General features: G+C 41.6%; 1 protein-coding gene across 1 annotated transcript in view; it reads left to right on the top strand.

The window, feature by feature from the left end:
- LOC135509762 (mucin-2-like) overlaps positions 1-19,549 on the top strand; it is a 100,825-nt gene that overhangs the window by 66,736 nt on the left and 14,540 nt on the right. Inside the window, exons 29-44 of the mRNA XM_064930663.1 lie at positions 78-228; positions 667-710; positions 1,076-3,532; positions 3,748-3,920; positions 4,825-4,996; positions 5,330-5,574; positions 6,118-6,301; positions 6,863-7,094; positions 7,431-7,609; positions 7,877-7,946; positions 8,809-8,938; positions 9,041-9,072; positions 14,022-14,248; positions 15,982-16,022; positions 16,331-16,459; positions 16,687-16,726. Of these exons, the coding sequence (XP_064786735.1) occupies positions 78-228; positions 667-710; positions 1,076-3,532; positions 3,748-3,920; positions 4,825-4,996; positions 5,330-5,574; positions 6,118-6,301; positions 6,863-7,094; positions 7,431-7,609; positions 7,877-7,946; positions 8,809-8,938; positions 9,041-9,072; positions 14,022-14,248; positions 15,982-16,022; positions 16,331-16,459; positions 16,687-16,726 (4,506 nt within the window). The remainder of the gene's footprint in view (positions 1-77; positions 229-666; positions 711-1,075; positions 3,533-3,747; positions 3,921-4,824; positions 4,997-5,329; positions 5,575-6,117; positions 6,302-6,862; positions 7,095-7,430; positions 7,610-7,876; positions 7,947-8,808; positions 8,939-9,040; positions 9,073-14,021; positions 14,249-15,981; positions 16,023-16,330; positions 16,460-16,686; positions 16,727-19,549) is intronic.

Consider the following 19,549-nt stretch of genomic DNA (forward strand, 5'->3'; position numbering starts at 1 on the left):
TGTTAGAAGTAGATACCATGAGGATGATCTAATCTGTGCAGGTGTCCTGGATTAAATTGACTGTTTATATCTTAAAGGTTGCTATCCAAAATGTCCTTCGGCCCAGCCTTATTTGGAAGAAAGTACCATGAAGTGTGTCAGTAAGAAGGACTGTGGTTGCTACGATGGAGATGGAACTCATTACAACGATGGAGAGGTTATACCTTCCAAAGAGAACTGTCAGACATGGTATGTTTTCAGATCAACATTTTGATAAATACATAGATACTGTACTTACATTACATAGGGTTTAATACGGTTGGTATAAGCCTTAAGGTAGCACGTATCTCTGGTCAGATAAGGCAATGTCAATAGTCCACCTACAAAGAGGCGTTCCTACCATTCAATTGATTATGATTTTCAAAGATTGGGATATGACCTGTTAATACCTTATTGGGATTTGACCTTTTAATACCTTATTGGGATTTGACCTGTTAATACCTTATTGGGATTTGACCCTTTAATACCTTATTGGGATTTGACCTGTTAATACCTTATTGTGATTTGACCTGTTAATACTATATTGTGAATATAACATGTAACATTGTTTTGTACTTCATAGCAAATAGCTCTTAATATCTTATTCTACTTTGAAAGGTACTGTAACCTCCCTCTTTCTTTTTCAAGTCGTTGCTCATCAACTGAGGTCAGATGCAGCTATGATGTCCAAGGTAAGGAAAACCACTACAAACTGAAACATTAGCCTACATTATTACCAAGAAGGTAACATGACAAGATGATTACATGATAATAACTGAAACATTAGCCTACATTATTACCAAGAAGGTAACATGACAAGATGATTACATGATAATAACTGAAACATTAACCTACATTATTACCAAGAAGGTAACACGACAAGATGATTACATGATAATAACTGAAACATTAGCCTACATAATTACCAAGAAAGTAACATGACAAGATGATTACATGATAATAACTGAAACATTAGCCTACATTATTACCAAGAAGGTAACATGACAAGATGATTACGTGATAATAACTTGTGTTCCCTGTGAAAACACTATTGCAGCTTGCTATTGTTTATACGACGGCAGAACATACCCGTATGGAGTGACCATATATCACACAACTGATGGTGATGGGACCTGTATCACTGCCACCTGCAAAGAGAACGGAACTATTGTCCGGATTATGAACCCCTGTCCCAGCACCCCAATTCCAACACCTACACCAAGTGTTGCAACAACACAGATACTCACTCAAGCACCGACCACATTTGTTTTCTCTACTCCTGCCATTACCCCAACAACAACCCCTACATCTACCCCAACAACAACCCCTACCTCTACCCCAACAACAACTTCTACCACTACCACAACCATAACCCCTACCCCTACCCACACAACAACCATGACACTGACTACAACCCTTTCTACTACCCACACAACAACCCCTACATCACCAACACCCACTTCACCCACTACTACTCCACACTGCCTGACCAAGACTGTCTGTGATTGGTCAGACTGGATTAGCAAACACTATCCCTCCTTTGGACCAGAAGAAGGAGATTTTGAAACCATAGAAAATATAAGGAAATCTGGTATTGATATTTGTAGCCAACCGAAGGAAGTAGAATGCAGAGCCAAAGACAACATCCATGTTCCTTTGGCCGAACTCGGTCAAAATGTTGAATGCAATCCCTCAGTTGGACTGATATGCCGCAACAAGGATCAAGGCATCCCACCAATATGCTACAACTACGAGATAAGAGTCAGATGTTGTATTGATGTTGTTGATGTTTGTAGCAATGGGACAACTACCACCTCAGTCAGGCCCACAACAACCATTACAACAACTACCCCAACAACAACAACAACAGAAAGTCCAACACCAACAATTACCCCAACAACAACAACACCAACAGAAAGTCCAAGATCAACAACAACAACTATGTCAACAAAATATTCCACCACAAGTGAAAAAACAGAGGAAATTACAACTGGTCCAGAACCAACAACAACGACAACAACCCTTACTCTGACAACAACCCCTTCCACTATGCCCACAACAACCCCGACATCACCAACACCCACTTCACCCACTACTACTCCACACTGCCTGACCAAGACTGTCTGTGAATGGTCAGACTGGATTAGCAAACACTATCCCTCCTTTGGACCAGAAGAAGGAGATTTTGAAACCATAGAAAATATAAGGAAATCTGGTATTGATATTTGTAGCCAACCTAAGGATGTAGAATGCAGAGCCAAAGACAACATCCATGTTCCTTTGGCCGAACTAGGTCAAAATGTTGAATGCAACCCCTCAGTTGGACTGATATGCCGCAACAAGGATCAAGGCATCCCACCAATATGCTACAACTACGAGATCAGAGTCAGATGTTGTGTTGATGTTTGTAGCAATGAGACACCTACCACTTCAGAAAGGCACACAACAACCATTATAACATCAACAACTACCACAGCAACAACAACAACAACAACAACTGCTACCACTACCCCAACATCAGAACCAACCACTACCCCAACAACTTCCACAACTACCCCAACAACAAAACCTACCACTACACCAACAACAAAACCTTCCACTACCCCACCAACTACTACAACTACTTCAACATCTAAACCTACCACTACCCCAACATCTACTACAACTACTTCAACGACAAAACCTTCCACTACCCCAACAACTACTGCAACTACTTCAACAACACTGACTACAACTACTTCAACAACTAAACCTACCACTACCCCAACAACTACCACAACTACAACTCCTGCCACTACCCCAACAACTACTACAGATAATTCAACAACTACTCCTACCACTACCCCAACAACAAATCCTACCACTACCCCAACAACTACTTCAGCTGCTTCAACAACCACTCCTAACTCTACCCCAACAACAAATCCTACCACTACCCCAACAACAAATCCTACCACTACCCCAACAACAACTCCTACCACTACCCCAACAACAACTCCTACCACTACCCCAACAATAACTCCTACCTCTACCCCAACAACAACTCCTACCTCTACCCCAACAACAACTCCTACCTCTACCCTAACAACAACTCCTAACTCTACCCCAACAACAACTCCTACCACTACACCAACAACAACTCCTACCTCTACCCCAACAACCACTCCTACCAGTACCCCAACAACAACTCCTACCACTATCCCCACAATAAAACCTTCCACTACCCCAACAACAACTCCTACCACTACCCCAACAACAACTCCTACCACTACCCCAACAACAACTCCTACCTCTACCCCAAAAACAACTCCTACCTCTACCCTAACAACAATTCCTACCTCTACCCCAACAACAACTCCTACCACTACACTAACAACAACTCCTACCACTATCCCCACAATAAAACCTACCACTAACCCAACAACAACTTTTACCACAACCCCAACGACCACCCCAACCACAAATCCTACCACATTATGTTTTTGCACATACGAAAAACAACATTTCCCTGCTGGTAAGTGATAGCTTCTTTCATTACAATGATACATTGTGACTACATGTTGCGTTCATGCACTTAATTTAATATCTATTCATTACTAATATTATATTTTTGTTTAGGTTCCTTGATATATAATGAGACTGATGGGGCAGGCTGGTGTTTCACCTCCTACTGTAACTCAAGTTGTGTTGTTGAGAAACAAGCCAGACCATGTCCCTCCACGACCCCAGCTACAGTCAGCACTGTCTCAGCTACAGTCAGCACTGTCTCAGCTACAGTCAGCACTGTCTCAACTCCAGTCAGCACTGTCTCAACAACAACAGAAGCTACACATTCTACAACATCTACATTGTCCTCGACTACACCCTCCTCGGGCTGTGAATATGTCATTCCACCAAGAAAGGTAATGAAATAAAATAAACAGAATTATTGTGTTTCTTAGTTCATAGTGTTGTGTAGTTATAGTGTTGTGTAGTTATAGTGTTGTGTAGTTCATAGTGTTGTGTAGTTCGTAGTGTTGTGTATTTAATAGTGCTGTGTAGTTCATAGTGTTGTGTAGTTCACAGTGTTGTGTAGTTCATAGTGCTGTGTAGTTCATAGTGTTGTGTAGTTCATAGTGTGTTTCTTAGTTCATAGTGTTGTGTACTTCACAGTGTTGTGTTCAGAATTATTGTGTTTCTTCGTTCATAGTGTTGTGTAGTTTATAGTGTTGTGTAGTTCATAGTGTTTTGTAGTTCATAGTGTGTTTCTTAGTTCATAGTGTTGTGTAGGTCATAGTGTTGTGTTGCTCATAGTGTTGTGTAGTTCATAGTGTTGTGTAGCTCGTTGTGTAGTTTATAGTGTTGTGTAGTTTATAGTATTGTGTAGTTTATAGTGTTGTGTAGTTCATAGTGTTGTGTAGCTCATAGTGAACTGTAGCTCATAGTGTTGTGTAGCTCATAGTGTTGTGTAGCTCATAGTGTTGTGTAGCTCATAGTGTTGTGTAGTTCATAGTGTTATGTAGTTCATAGTGTTGTGTAGCTCATAGTGTTGTGTAGCTCATAGTGTTGTGTAGTTCATAGTGTTGTGTAGTTCATAGTGTTGTGTAGTTCATAGTGAACTGTAGCTCATAGTGTTGTGTAGCTCATAGTGTTGTGTAGCTCATAGTGTTGTGTAGTTCATAGTGTTGTGTAGTTCATAGTGTTGTTTAGTTCATAGTGTTGTGTAGTTCATAGTGTTGTGTAGTTCATAGTGTTGTGTAGTTTATAGTGTTGTGTAGTACGTAGTGTGTTTACTTTCAGGACTAAAACATACATTTTCAACTTTAGGATGGAGAGACTTGGAAGACAGACAACTGCACTACTCAGACTTGCCACAGGGGTGTAATAACCACGACGTTTGTGGTCTGTGAGTCAGTTGAAAAGCCTGTGTGTGAAAATGGATACCCACCAGTGAAAGTCTATGACGAATCAGGTTGCTGCTATCACTACGAATGTGAATGTAAGTTCAAAACGTAATGTTTTTAATTATCTTCTCCATCTACAAATACTTATTACTCCAAGTTTACTTGTTTTAAAGACGTCCTCCAGTGTTATTTTTACTGTTCCTGTTGAAAGTGATATCCTAAGTATAAATACAGTAAAGTACACATACTAAAGGGTAAAGAAATACAAAATGTTTTGAACAAAATAGTTTTTTTTTGACACATCTGCAAACTTCAAGGAGTTGGTCTGATCCAGTGGCACAACTTTGGTTTTAGAAGTGGGGAGGGGGAATGAGTGATAGTGATTGATGAGTGATCTATTTGTTACCTTCTTCTGTTCTATCTCTCAGGTATATGCTATGGATGGGGAGACCCTCATTACGTCACATTTGATGGCCAATATTACAGTTTCCAGGAAAACTGCACCTACGTTTTGATTAAAGAAATAGTTCCTCTACAGAACTTCAGTGTCAACATCGACAACTATAACTGCGATCCGTCTGGACATGCGACCTGCCCTCAGTCTCTGATTGTCTATTACAAGTCTTACAAAATCGTTCTTACTCCGAAGAGATTAAACGTGACAACAAATATGGTAATTATAACTGTGCTATTATTGACATTTATACACTTTAAAAAAGTGCACTTTGAGATAGAAATTATTTGAGATAGACATTATTTGATATAGACATTTTTTGAAAAGACATTTTTTGGATAGACATTCTCATACCACGTTAAGACTTAAAATAATCTAGCTTCATATTTTGAAATGTATTATTTACTTTTTGTAACGTGGGGGTATTGATTAATAGGGAAATCTGATCTTGCTGACTACGATAAATATAATTTGCAGTACTACACTACAGTAGTTACAAATAGTTATTTAGCAACATTACATATTGGTTAACCACTTTGATGATGGCGTCACGTTAACTCAGAGCCATCATCAAGGTATCTGAAACATTCCCATGATATTTCAAAGAATTTCATTATATTGACAAATTATTAACAGACTACCAACTCTTCTTGTGACTTCATTTAGTTCTGGAAACCGTTCATATCTTAGTTACATTATTGTAATGTTATTATGTTCTCTACTCTCATTCGTAATGTAATATTTTTCCTAATAATTTACAAGGTTTACATCAATGGAAATCAGATCTTCCCAACCTTTTCTAATGAAGACCTCATGATCACCAGCACTGGGGTAGAGTTACTGTTGAAGATCCCTGCCATTAAAGCAACAGTGATGTTTAAGTCCCTTATGTTCAGTGTGACCCTGCCAAACTCCCTATTCCACAACAACACAGAGGGGCAGTGTGGTAAGTCTGTAGGCTTTACTGCATCCCAAATGGCACACTGTTCCCAATGTAGTGCAATCCTTTTAACCAGGTGGGGATAGGGTCCCATTGTAGTTCACTCCTTTTAACCAGGGGGAATAGGATCCCATTGTAGTGCACTCCTTTTAACCAGGGGGAATAGGATCCCATTGTAGTGCACTCCTTTTAACCAGGGGGAATAGGGTCCCATTGTAGTTCACTCCTTTTAACCAGGGGGAATAGGGTCCCATTGTAGTGCACTCCTTTTAACCAGGGGGAATAGGGTCCCATTTGGGATGCATCCATTATGTAGACCAAAAACACTTTAAGTATGAATCAGATGAACAGCTTGTAGTACTCTGTGAGTAATCTGAAAATGATTTAATGTTATTTTGTTGTGTGTTTTTGCATTTCCATGGCATTAAAGTGTTCACTGTACAGTGACAATGATAGCATTACCAACTAAAAGATACTGTAGGTAGGCTTAAAGTTATGAGCAGCTGTTTCTGACATAAAATAACTTGTGTTTTTTCTCATTCCCATATTTATTGTACCTTTATAAAGGTACCTGTGACAATATCAGGAAAAACGATTGCAGATTACCGAATGGAAAGATTGACCCATCATGTCCTGGGATGGCTCATGAATGGAAGATTCCTGATGTTAAAAAACCCTACTGTGAACGGCAACCCCCTACCCCACCCCCTACCCTACCTACCCCACCTACCCTACCTACCCCTAAGCCTCCAACCTGCCCGTCAGGAAAGACATCAATCTGTGACATCATACTTAGCCCGTAAGACGTGTAACCTTGTAATAACACAAAGAGACAGCTATATTACAAAGACCAGGGAATCTGATTGAGGTTGCTGTGAAACTGTTTACATACAAGTCTGTCAACTCTCCGGTAAAGGCAAGGGTTGTTGTTCCATAACTTAGAACCAAACTTATCTTACAGACTGTTTATGCCGTATAAAATATGTCATATTCATAAGAACTAGATGCTTCACAAATAATTTAGCGTGTAAGGCATAGAGTAGTCAATATTTGTAGGAAATCTGTTGTGACATGTTTAATGCCCCTTTTGGGTTAGGCCGATATAATAAATTAAATGGGGTCTTTATTTTGGAAGGGTCTTTAAGCAATGCCATGACGTTATCCCACAACAACCCTTCTTCGAGGCCTGTAAGTTTGATGTCTGCCTCATGCCAAATATCTCAGTCGGCTGCTCCAGCCTGGAAGCCTACGCTGTTAGGTGTGCAGCAGCTGGAGTCTGTATCGACTGGAGGACATCAACTAATGGAACATGTGGTAGGGAAGGACTTTCATATCCAATAAGAACTGTGTCCCCAATGGGATCCTATTCCCTACATAGTGCACTGCTTTTGACCAGGCTCCTACCATAAGTAGTGATCTAGGGAATAGGATCCAATTTCGGATGCAGGATAGATGTTAATACGATTTTAAATAATTCTAATAACCTTACGATTTACATTAATTATTTGTATTTTGACAACCTGCATTTACAAATTGTGTACATACTGTTTTGTCTTTCATTCCATCTGGACCATATTACAGAACTGACATGCCCTAAGACCAAAGTGTATAAGGCATGTGGCTCTACTATCCAGCCAACATGCAATTCAAGGTATCCATCTCATTCTCATTCTTATCTCATTTCCATCTCATCTCATTCGCATCTCATTCCCATCTCATCTCATTTTCATCTCATTCTCACCTCATCTCATTCCCATCTAGTCTCATTCCCATCTAATCTCATTCCCATCTCATCTCATTCTCATCTCATTCCCATCTCATTCCCATCTCATCTCATTCCCATCTCATTCTCATCTCATTCTCATGTCATTCCCATCTCATCTCATTCTCATCTCCTTCCCATCTCATTCTCATCTCATTCCCATCTCATTCCCATCTCATTCTCATCTCATTCCCATCTCATCTCATTCTCAACTCATCTCATTCTCAACTCATCTCATTCCCATCTAATCTCATTCTCATCTCATCTCATTCTCAACTCATCCCATCTCATCTCATTCTCATCTCATCTCATTCCCATCTCATCTCTTCTCATTCCCATCTCATTCCCATCTCATCTCATTCTCAACTCATCTCATTCTCAACTCATCTCATTCTCATCTCATTCCCATCTCATTGTCATCGCATTCCCATCTCATCTCATTCTCAACTCATCTCATTCTCAACTCATCTCATTCCCATCTAATCTCATTCTCATCTCATCTCATTCTCATCTCATTCCCATCTCATTGTCATCTCATTCCCATCTCATCTCATTCTCAACTCATCTCATTCTCAACTCATCTCATTCTCAACTCATCTCATTCCCATCTAATCTCATTCTCATCTCATCTCATTCCCATCTCTTCCCATCTCATTATTTTATACCACTACCAAAAGGACATGCATTCTTAAAGGTTTCCATTCTATTCCAAGGTTTCTAGTCTGTGATTAATTGTTTTTTCTTATCATAGATACAATGACAAATATGTGCATTCATGTCAGGGAGCACAAATGACCCGTGACTTTGTATGTGACTCATTCATGGAGGGCTGTTTCTGCCCTGAGGGTACCATCTTGTTCAACACATTCTCTGACACCTGTGTGAGTGACTGTGGTAAGGATGTGTCAGTTTGAGGAATACATTGTTTAATTGTGTCTCATAGTACCACCATGTATGACCTACGATCTTATTTTCCCTTCAAGGATGCACAGGACCTGATGGAAAACCCAAACAGGTAATAATGTGGATGTGAACCACAATGAATCTGTCAGAAGAAATGGTTCAACAGCTCACTTCACATTAAGCTCAATTTGAGCTTCTATTTCTAAACATTCACCTTTCCAGAAACAAGTCTCTCACTGTTGCCGCTTGCTATAGACCTCCCTCTGCCCCCAGCTGTGCCCTCGATACCGTATGTGAATGGATTGCCCCCATCTATCTTCTGAGCTCATGCCACTAGGTGACCTAAACTGGGACATGCTTAACATCCCGGCCATCCTACAAACTAAGCTTGATGCCCTCAATCTCACACAAATGATCAATGAACCTACCAGGTACAACCCCAAATGAGTAAATCCTCATAGATGTCATCCTAACTAATTCGCCCTCCAAATACACCTCTGCTGTTTTCAATCAAGATCTCAGCGATCACTGCCTCATTGCCTGCATCCGTGATGGGTCTGCGACCAAATGACAACCCCTCATCACTGTCAAACGCTCCCTGGAACACTTCTGCGAGCAGGCCTGTCTAATCGACCTGGCCGGAGTATCCTGGATTGACATTGACCTCATCCCATCAGTAGATGATGCCTCGCTATTCTTTAAAAGTGCCTTCCTCACCATCTTAAATAAGCATGCCCCTCTCAAAAATTGTAGAACTAGGAATAGATATAGTCCTTGGTTCACTCCAGACCTGTCTGCCCTTGACCAGCACAAAAACATCCTGTGGTGTTCTGCATTAGCATCAAATAGCCCCCGTGATATGCAACTTTTCAGGGAAGTTAGGAACAAATATACACAGGCAGTTAGAAAAGCTAAGGCAAGCTTTTTCAAACAGAAATTTGCGTCCTGTAGTACTAACTCAAAAAAGTTCTGGGACACTGTAAAGTCCATTGAGAATAAGAGCACCCCCTCCCAGCTGCCCACTGCAATGAGGCTAGGAAACACTGTCACCACCGATTAATACACTACAATTGAGAATTTCAATAGGCATTTTTCTACGGCTGGCCATGCTTTCCACATGGCTACCCCTACCCCGTTCAACTGCCCGGCACCCTCCACAGCAACCTGCCAAAGCCCCCACCATTTTTCATTTACCCAAATCCAGATAGCTGATGTTCTGAAAGAGCTGCAAAATTTGGACCCCTACAAATCAGCCGGGCTAGACAATCTGGACCCTCTCTTTCTAAACTTATCTGCAGAAATTGTTGCAACCCATATTACAAGCCTGTTCAACCTCTCTTTCGTATCATCTGAGATCCCCAAAGATTGGAAATCTACTGCGGTCATCCCCGTCTTCAAAGGGGGTGACACTCTAGACCCAAACTGCTACAGACCTATATCTATCCTACCCTGTCTTTCTAAGGTCTTCGAAAGTCAAGTTAACAAACAGATTACTGACCATTTCGAATCCCACCATACCTTCTCCGCCATGCAATCTGGTTTCAGAGCTGGTCATGGGTGCACCTCAGCCACGCTCAAGGTTCAAAACGACATCATAACCGCCATCGATAAGAGACATTACTATGCAGCCGTACTCATTGACCTGGCCAAGGCTTTCGACTCTGTCAATCACAACATTCTTATTGGCAGACTCAACAGCCTTGGTTTCTCAAATGATTGCCTCGCCTGGTTTACCAACTACAGTGCCTTGCGAAAGTATTCGGCCCCCTTGAACTTTGCGACCTTTTGCCACATTTCAGGCTTCAAACATAAAGATATAAAACTGTATTTCTTTGTGAAGAATCAACAACAAGTGGGACACAATCATGAAGTGGAACGACATTTATTGGATATTTCAAACATTTTTAACAAATCAAAAACTGAAAAATTGGGCGTGCAAAATTATTCAGCCCCTTTACTTTCAGTGCAGCAAACTCTCTCTAGAAGTTCAGTGAGGATCTCTGAATGATCCAATGTTGACCTAAATGACTAATGATGATAAATACAATCCACCTGTGTGTAATCAAGTCTCTGTATAAATGCACCTGCACTGTGATAGTCTCAGAGGTCCGTTAAAAGCGCAGAGAGCATCATGAAGAACAAGGAACACACCAGGCAGGTCCGAGATACTGTTGTGAAGAAGTTTAAAGCTGGATTTGGATACAAAAAGATTTCCCAAGCTTTAAACATCCCAAGGAGCACTGTGCAAGCGATAACATTGAAATGGAAGGAGTATCAGACCACTGCAAATCTACCAAGACCTGGCCGTCCCTCTAAACTTTCAGCTCATACAAGGAGAAGACTGATCAGAGATGCAGCCAAGAGGCCCATGATCACTCTGGATGAACTGCAGAGATCTACAGCTGAGGTGGGAGACTCTGTCCATAGGACAACAATCAGTCGTATATTGCACAAATCTGGCCTTTATGGAAGAGTGGCGAGAAGAAAGCCATTTCTTAAAGATATCCATAAAAAGTGTTGTTTAAAGTTTGCCACAAGCCACCTGGGAGACACACCAAACATGTGGAAGAAGGTGCTCTGGTCAGATGAAACCAAAATTGAACTTTTTGGCAACAATGCAAAACGTTATGTTTGGCGTAAAAGCAACACAGCTCATCACCCTGACCACACCATCCCCACTGTCAAACATGGTGGTGGCAGCATCATGGTTTGGGCCTGCTTTTCTTCAGCAGGGACAGGGAAGATGGTTAAAATTGATGGGAAGATGGATGGAGCCAAATACAGGACCATTCTGGAAGAAAACCTGATGGAGTCTGCAAAAGACCTGAGACTGGGACGGAGATTTGTCTTCCAACAAGACAATGATCCAAAACATAAAGCAAAATCTACAATGGAATGGTTCAAAAATAAACATCCAGGTGTTAGAATGGCCAAGTCAAAGTCCAGACCTGAATCCAATCGAGAATCTGTGGAAAGAACTGAAAACTGCTGTTCATATGCTCTCCATCCAACCTCACTGAGCTCGAGCTGTTTTGCAAGGAGGAATGGATGTGCAAAACTGATAGAGACATACCCCAAGCGACTTACAGACTTACAGCTGTAATCGCAGCAAAAGGTGGCGCTACAAAGTATTAACTTAAGGGGGCTGAATAATTTTGCACGCCCAATTTTTCAGTTTTTGATTTGTTAAAAAAGTTTGAAATATCCAATAAATGTTGTTCCACTTCATGATTGTGTCCCACTTGTTGTTGATTCTTCACAAGAAAATACAGTTTTATATCTTTATGTTTGAAGCCTGAAATGTGGCAATATGTCGCAAATTTCAAGGGGGCCGAATACTTTCGCAAGGCACTGTACTTCTCTGAAAGAGTTCAGTGTGTCAAATCAGAGGGCCTTTTGTCCGGACCTCTGACAGTCTCTATGGGTGTGCCACAGGGATAAATTCTCGGGCCGACTCTATTGTCTGCATATATCAATGACGTTGCTCTTGCAGCTGGTGATTCTCTGATGCACCTCTACGCAGACGACACCATTCTGTATACTTCTGGCCCCTCCTTGGACACTGTGTTAACTAACCTCCAGACGAGCTTCAATGCCATACAACTCTCCTTCCTTGGCCTCCAACTGCTCTTAAACGCTAATAAAACTAAATGCATGCTATTCAATCGATCACTGCGTGCACTTGCTCGCCCGTCCAGCATCACTACTCTGGACGGCTCTGACTTAGATTACGTGGACAACTACAAATACCTGGGTGTCTGGTTAGACTGTAAACTTTCCTTCCAGACTCACATTAAGCATCTCCAATCCAAATTAAATCCAGAATTGGCTTCCTATATCGCAAAACAAAGCATCCTTCACTCATGCTGCCAAACATACCCTCATTAAACTGACCATCCTACCGATCCTCGACTTCCGGTGATGTCATCTATAAAATAGCCTCCAACACTCTACTCAACAAACTGGATGCAGTCTATCACAGTGCCATCCGTTTTGTCATCAAAATCCACATACACTACCCACCATTGCGACCTTTAAGCTCTCGTTGTTTGGCCCTCGCTTCATTCTCGTCGCCAAACCCACTGGCTACAGGTTATCTACAAGTCTCTGCTAGGTAAAGCCCTGCCTTATCTCAGCTCACTGGTCACCATAGCAGCACCCACCCATAGCACGCGCTCCAGCAGGTATATCTCACTGTTCACCCTCAAAGCCAATACCTCCTTTGGTCGTCTTTCCCTCCAGTTCTCTGCTGCCCATGACTGGAACGAATTGCAAAAATCTCTGAAGCTGGAGACTCACATCTCCCTCACTAGCTTTACGCACCAGCTGTCAGAGCATATTACAGATCACTGTACCTGTACATAGCCCATCTGTAAACAGCCCATCTTTCTACCTACCTCATCCCCATACTGGTATTTATTTATTTTGCTCCTTTGCACCTCAGTATCTCTACCTGCACATTCATCTTCTGCCGATCTACCATTCCAGTGTTTAATTGCTATATTGTAATTACTTCGCCACCATGGCCTATTTATTTCCTTAACTTACCTCATTTGCACTCACTGTATATAGATTTTTTGTTTTATTTTGTTCTACTGTATTATTGACTGTTTGTTTTGTTTATTCCATGTGTAACTCTGTGTTGTTGTAGGTGTCGAATTGCTACACTTTATCTTGGCCAGGTCGCAGTTGCAAATGAGAACTTGTTCTCAACTAGCCTACCTGGTTAAATAAAGGTGAAATAAATAAAATAAATAGCCCACAAAAAGGTTCTGTATAGAACCCCCATTATTTTAATCAGTTTACTAGTTTCATTGGGGCTTGTTAGTGGTCCAAGCCCTGAAGAGGCTGGAGCCCTAATGTTATTATCAATCAATCAAATGTACTTGATAAAGCCCTTTTGTCATCAGCAGCAGCAACAAAGCCTTTACACATACCCAGTCTAAAACCTCAAAGAGCAAGCAATGCAGAGGCAGAAAGACAGTGGCTAGGAAAAACTCCAGAGAAGGCAGAAACCTAGGAATAAACCAAGAGAGGAACCAGGTTCTGAGGGGTGGCCAGTCCTCGTCTTAATAAATTTGAAGTCTCTGCTAACAGTGTTTGTTTTGTCCCAACACAGTTTGGTGAGACTTGGTACAGTAACTGCCAGAAGTGCACGTGTAATGCTGACACACTGAGTGTCCAGTGTGAACCAGTGAAATGTCCACCCCAAGAAATTGTTACCTGTAAGAAGTACGGTGAGGTGTTGGTCAACAAGACGGTGGACTGCTGTCAGATAAATACATGTGGTGAGTAGAGACAGGATAGAGAGGCACCTTAACGTGCTACCAGGTAACCTGGGTACAAGTCTGCTTGTGCTAAATGTTTGGCATATGACAAGGAGTGGAATGTTAGCACCAAACAGCTCTTCATTCTAGCTAGTTCATAAAGCTTTCATAAGCACTACATAAATGTGTTACAAAGCATCTATAACGTGCTTTATAAAGGGTTCATAAATGTGACATAACTCTGTGACATAATCACCGGACTGTGATTAGTGTAGCTTGTCCCTGAGCTGGTGGACCAATGGTTTCTTACCTCTCTTTCTGCTGGAGGTTCTGCATGTTGATTCCAACCTTAAAAGTAACAACAAAGAAAACTCATAGAAGACCATGTCATTGGACCCTGTCACTGGACCATGTTATTGGACCATGTTATTGGACCATGTTATTGGACCATGTTATTGGACCATGTTATTAGACCATGTTATTGGACCATGTCATTGGACCATGTTATTGGACCCTGTTATTGGACCCTGTTATTGGACCCTGTTATTGGACCATGTTATTGGACCATGTTATTGGACCCTGTTATTGGACCATGTTATTGGACCATGTTATTGGACCCTGTTATTGGACCATGTTATTGGACCATGTTATTGGACCATGTTATTGGACCCTGTCAGTGGACCCTGTTATTGGACCCTGTTATTGGACCATGTTATTGGACCATGTTATTGGACCCTGTCAGTGGACCATCATACACCATAATTTAAAAACTGTGTAAAGTGATTAAACAGTGACTTCATATTTCTATTCCAAGAACGTGGAAAGGCACAGCACTCACTCAAACATATCATGTACTTAGACTTTAACTTCAACCTGGAGCTAATTATTAAGCCCAGGATGAATGTAAATATTATCATGAACATGTAGCAGGTGTTATTGGACCCTGTCAGTGACATGGTGCAGGTGTCATGATGGTAACCTGGTGAAGGTGTCATGATGGTAACCTGTTGCAGGTGTCATGATGGTAACATGGTGCACGTGTCATGATTGTAACATGGTGCAGGTGTCATGATGGTAACATGGTGCAGGTGTCATGATGGTAACATGGTGCAGGTGTCATGATGGTTACATGGAGCAGGTGTCATGATGGTAACATGGTGCAGGTGTCATGATGGTAACATGGTGCAGGTGTCATGATGGTAACATGGTGCAGGTGTCATGATGGTAACATGGTTCAGGTGTCATGATGGTAACATGGAGCAGGTGTCATGATGGTAACATGGTGCAGGTGTCATGATGGTAACATGGTGCAGGTGTCCTGATGGTAACATGGTGCTGGTGTCATGATGGCAACATGGTGCAGGTGTCATGATGGTAACATGGTGCAGGTGTCATGATGGTAACATGGTGCCATGATGGCAACATGGTGCAGGTGTCATGATGGTAACCTGGTGCAGGTGTCATGATGGTAACATGGTGCAGGTGTCATGATGGTAACATGGTGCAGGTGTCATGATGGCAACATGGTGCAGGTGTCATGATGGTAACATGGTGCAGGCGTCATGATGGTAACATGGTGCCATGATGGCAACATGGTGCAGGTGTCATGATGGCAACATGGTGCAGGTGTCATGATGGTAACATGGTGCAGGTGTCATGATGGTAACATGGTGCAGGAATTGTGACGAACTTAACCGTTCAACAACTGTTATGTCTCAACCATTGTCTGACCCTTTTATTGTGTGTTCTTTCAGTGCCCAAACCTGTTTGTGTCCACAACAATACTGAATACACGGTGAGAAGTGACACTTCTTTGCAGGCAGAATAGAGCAGTATTACAATAAATCATTTGTACATTTTGCATAAAATAAACCTAAATATTGATTCACTAATGAGAACACATGAATGCTTACAAAAGTTCATAAATGACCATAAATGTTAAAGGTGTAAAGGCTTATGAATTGTAATGCTTGTTTACATTTTCTAATAATGATGTACATATTTCTAAAAGGTTTATAAATGATTTATCAACGTTTTATATATTGACGTTTTTATAGCGTACAGTATTTAATTACCAACATTTATTTTTCTGCTACTTGACAGCTTGGGGAGTTTTGGTCGCCCCCTAGTGACCGCTGTGTGAAGTGTGAATGCACGAAGACAAACAGCCAGTTCATCGTTCTGGAATCCAAATTGGAATGCCCAGTGTTCCGTCCAGAGGACTGTGTCCCTGTAAGTAGATGAGGAAACTGGTTGTTTTTTTAAATTAAAGTAACTATACCTAAATATACTGCTTGCTTTATTTGATAGTAACTTGTAGGTTATATTGAATTTACAACCGAGTAACATATTCATAGAGGATCATAGTTTTCCATTATAACATCTATACTGTGTTATCTAGCTCAGTATACTGTAACTAGTCATATCCAAATTGAGCTGTACACAATTCCTTTTGACAGGGAACTGAGAAAACTGATGCAAATGGATGTTGCACAACCTGTAAGTTAAAACAATATAATGATTCATTTCTAAATATTAATGATTTGTGCAAAGTTGTATTTATTGTTTATACATCAGATCTACTAGTCAAACATGACCTCTTATGAACCTGACCTCTTATGAACATAACCTCTTATGAAACTGACCTCTTATGAACATAACCTCTTATGAACATAACCTCTTATGAACCTGACCTCTTATGAACATAACCTCTTATGAACATGACCTCTTATGAACCTGACCTCTCATGAACATAACCTCTTATGAACATAACCTCTTATGAACCTGACCTCTTATGAACATAACCTCTTATCAAATCAAATCAAATGAATTTATATAGCCCTTCTTACATCAGCTGATATCTCAAAGTGCTGTACAGAAACCCAGCCTAAAACCCCAAACAGCAAGCAAAAACTCCCTAGAAAGGCCAAAACCTAGGAAGAAACCTAGAGAGGAACCAGGCTATGAGGGTTTGCCAGTCCTCTTCTGGCTGTGCCGGGTGAAGATTATAACAGAACATGGCCAAGATCTTCAAATGTTCATAAATGACCAGCATGGTCAAATAATAAAAATCACAGTAGTTGTCGAGGGTGCAACAAGTCAGCACCTCAGGAATAAATGTCAGTTGGCGCTTCATAGCCGATCATTAAGACTATCTCTACCAATCCTGCTGTCTACAGAGTTGAAAACAGCACGTCCGGTGAACAGGTCAGGGTTCCATAGCCGCAGGCAGAACAGTTGAAACTGGAGCAGCAGCATGGCCAGGTGGACTGGGGACAGCAAGGAGTCATCATGTCAGGTAGTCCTGAGGCATGGTCCTAGGGCTCAGGTCCTCCGAGAGAGAAAAAGAAAGAGAGAAAGAGAGGGAGAATTAGAGAGAGCATACTTAAATTCACACAGGACACCAGATAAGACACTTAAAAAAAGTACTCCAGATATAACAGACTGACCCTAGCCCCTCGACACATAAACTACTGCAGCATAAATACTGAAGGCTGAGGCAGGAGGGGTCAGGAGACACTGTGGCCCCATCCAATGATACCCTCCGACAGGGCCAAACAGGCAGGATATAACCGCCCCCACTTTGCCAAAAAACAGCCCACACACCACTAGAGGGATATCGTCAACCACCAACTTACCATCCTGGGACAAGGCTGTGTTTTGCCCTACAAAGATCCCAAGAGGGGGGGGGGTGGTTGCCAACCCAGACAGGAAGATCACGTCAGTGACTCAACCCGCTCAAGTGACGCACCCCTCCTAGGGACGGCATGGAAGAGTACCGGTAAGCCAGTGACTCAGCCCCTGTAATAGGGTTAGAGGCAGAGAATCCCAGTGGAGAGAGGGGAACCGGCCATGCAGAGACAGCAAGGGCGGTTCGTTGCTCCAGAGCCTTTCCGTTCACCTTCCCACTCCTGGGCCAGACTACACTCAATCATATGACCCACTGAAGAGATGAGTCTTCAGTAAAGACAGAGTCTGCGTCTCTCACATGGGTAGGCAGACCATTCCATAAAAATGGAGCTCTATAGGAGAAAGCCCTGCCTCCAGCTGTTTGCTTAGAAATTCTAGGGTCGATTAGGAAGCCTGCATCTTGTGACCGTAGCGTACGTGTAGGTATGTACGGCACTACCAAACCGGAAAGATAGGTATGAGCAAGCACATGTAATGCTTTGCAGGTTAGCAGTAAAACCTTGAAATCAGCCCTTGCCTTAACAGGAAGCCAGTGTAGGGAGGCTAGCACTGGAGTAGTATGAACAAATGTTTTGCTTCTAGTCAGGATTCTAGCAGCCGTATTTAGCACTAAATGAAGTTTATTTAGTGCTTTATCCAGGTAGCCGGAAAGTAGAGCATTGCAGTAGTCTAACCTAGAAGTAACAAAAGCATGGATACCTTTTACTGCATCATTTTTGGACAGAAAGTTTCAGAAAGATTTTTGCTATGTTACATAGATGGGGAAAAGCTGTCTTTGAAACAGTCTTGATATGTTCCTCAAAAGAGAGATCAGGGTCCAGAGTAAAGCCGAGGTCCTTCACAGTTTTATTTGAGACGACTGTACAACCGTCAATCTCTTTTTTTCTTGGGACCTAGAACAAGCATCTCTGTTCTGTCTGAGTTTGAAAGTAAAACGTTTGCAGCCGCCCACTTCCTTATGTCTGAAACACAGGCTTCTAGTGAGGGCATTGTTGGGTCTTCACCATGTTTCATTGAAATATACAGCTGTGTGTCATCCGCATAGCAGTGAAATTTAACTTCTTGCGACTAGGTGGAGCTATTAAAATTTTTGGATGAAAAACGTTCCCGTTTTAAACAAGATATTTTGTCACGAAACGATGCTCGACTGTGCATATAATTGACAGCTTTGGAAAGAAAACCCTCTGCCGTTTCCAAAACTGCAAAGATATTGTCTGTGAGTGCCACAGAACTGATGTTACAGGTGAAACCCAGATGAAAATCCAATCAGGAAGTGCCGCATTTTTTGAAACCGCCTTATGCCAATGACTCCTTATATGGCTGTGAATGAGCTACGAATGAGCTTAGGTTTTCCACGCATTCCCCAAGGTGTCTATAGCATGGTGACGTCTTTGTAGGCATTTCCATTGAAGAATGGCTGTAAGGGACCATATATAGCATGTGGTCACATGGTGTCTCCCGGAGAAAATCTTGCGTAAAATACTGAGGTAGCCATTTTTCCAATCGCTTCTTTTGAGAAACCAATTGCCTCAACGGATATATTATCGGATATATTTGTTAAAAACACCTTGAGGATGGATCCTAAACAACGTTTGCCGTGTTTCTGTCGATATTATGTAGCTAATTTTGAAA

Source organism: Oncorhynchus masou, chromosome 22 (genome assembly GCF_036934945.1).
Source record: "Oncorhynchus masou masou isolate Uvic2021 chromosome 22, UVic_Omas_1.1, whole genome shotgun sequence".
In the NCBI taxonomy this organism is placed as follows: domain Eukaryota; kingdom Metazoa; phylum Chordata; class Actinopteri; order Salmoniformes; family Salmonidae; genus Oncorhynchus; species Oncorhynchus masou.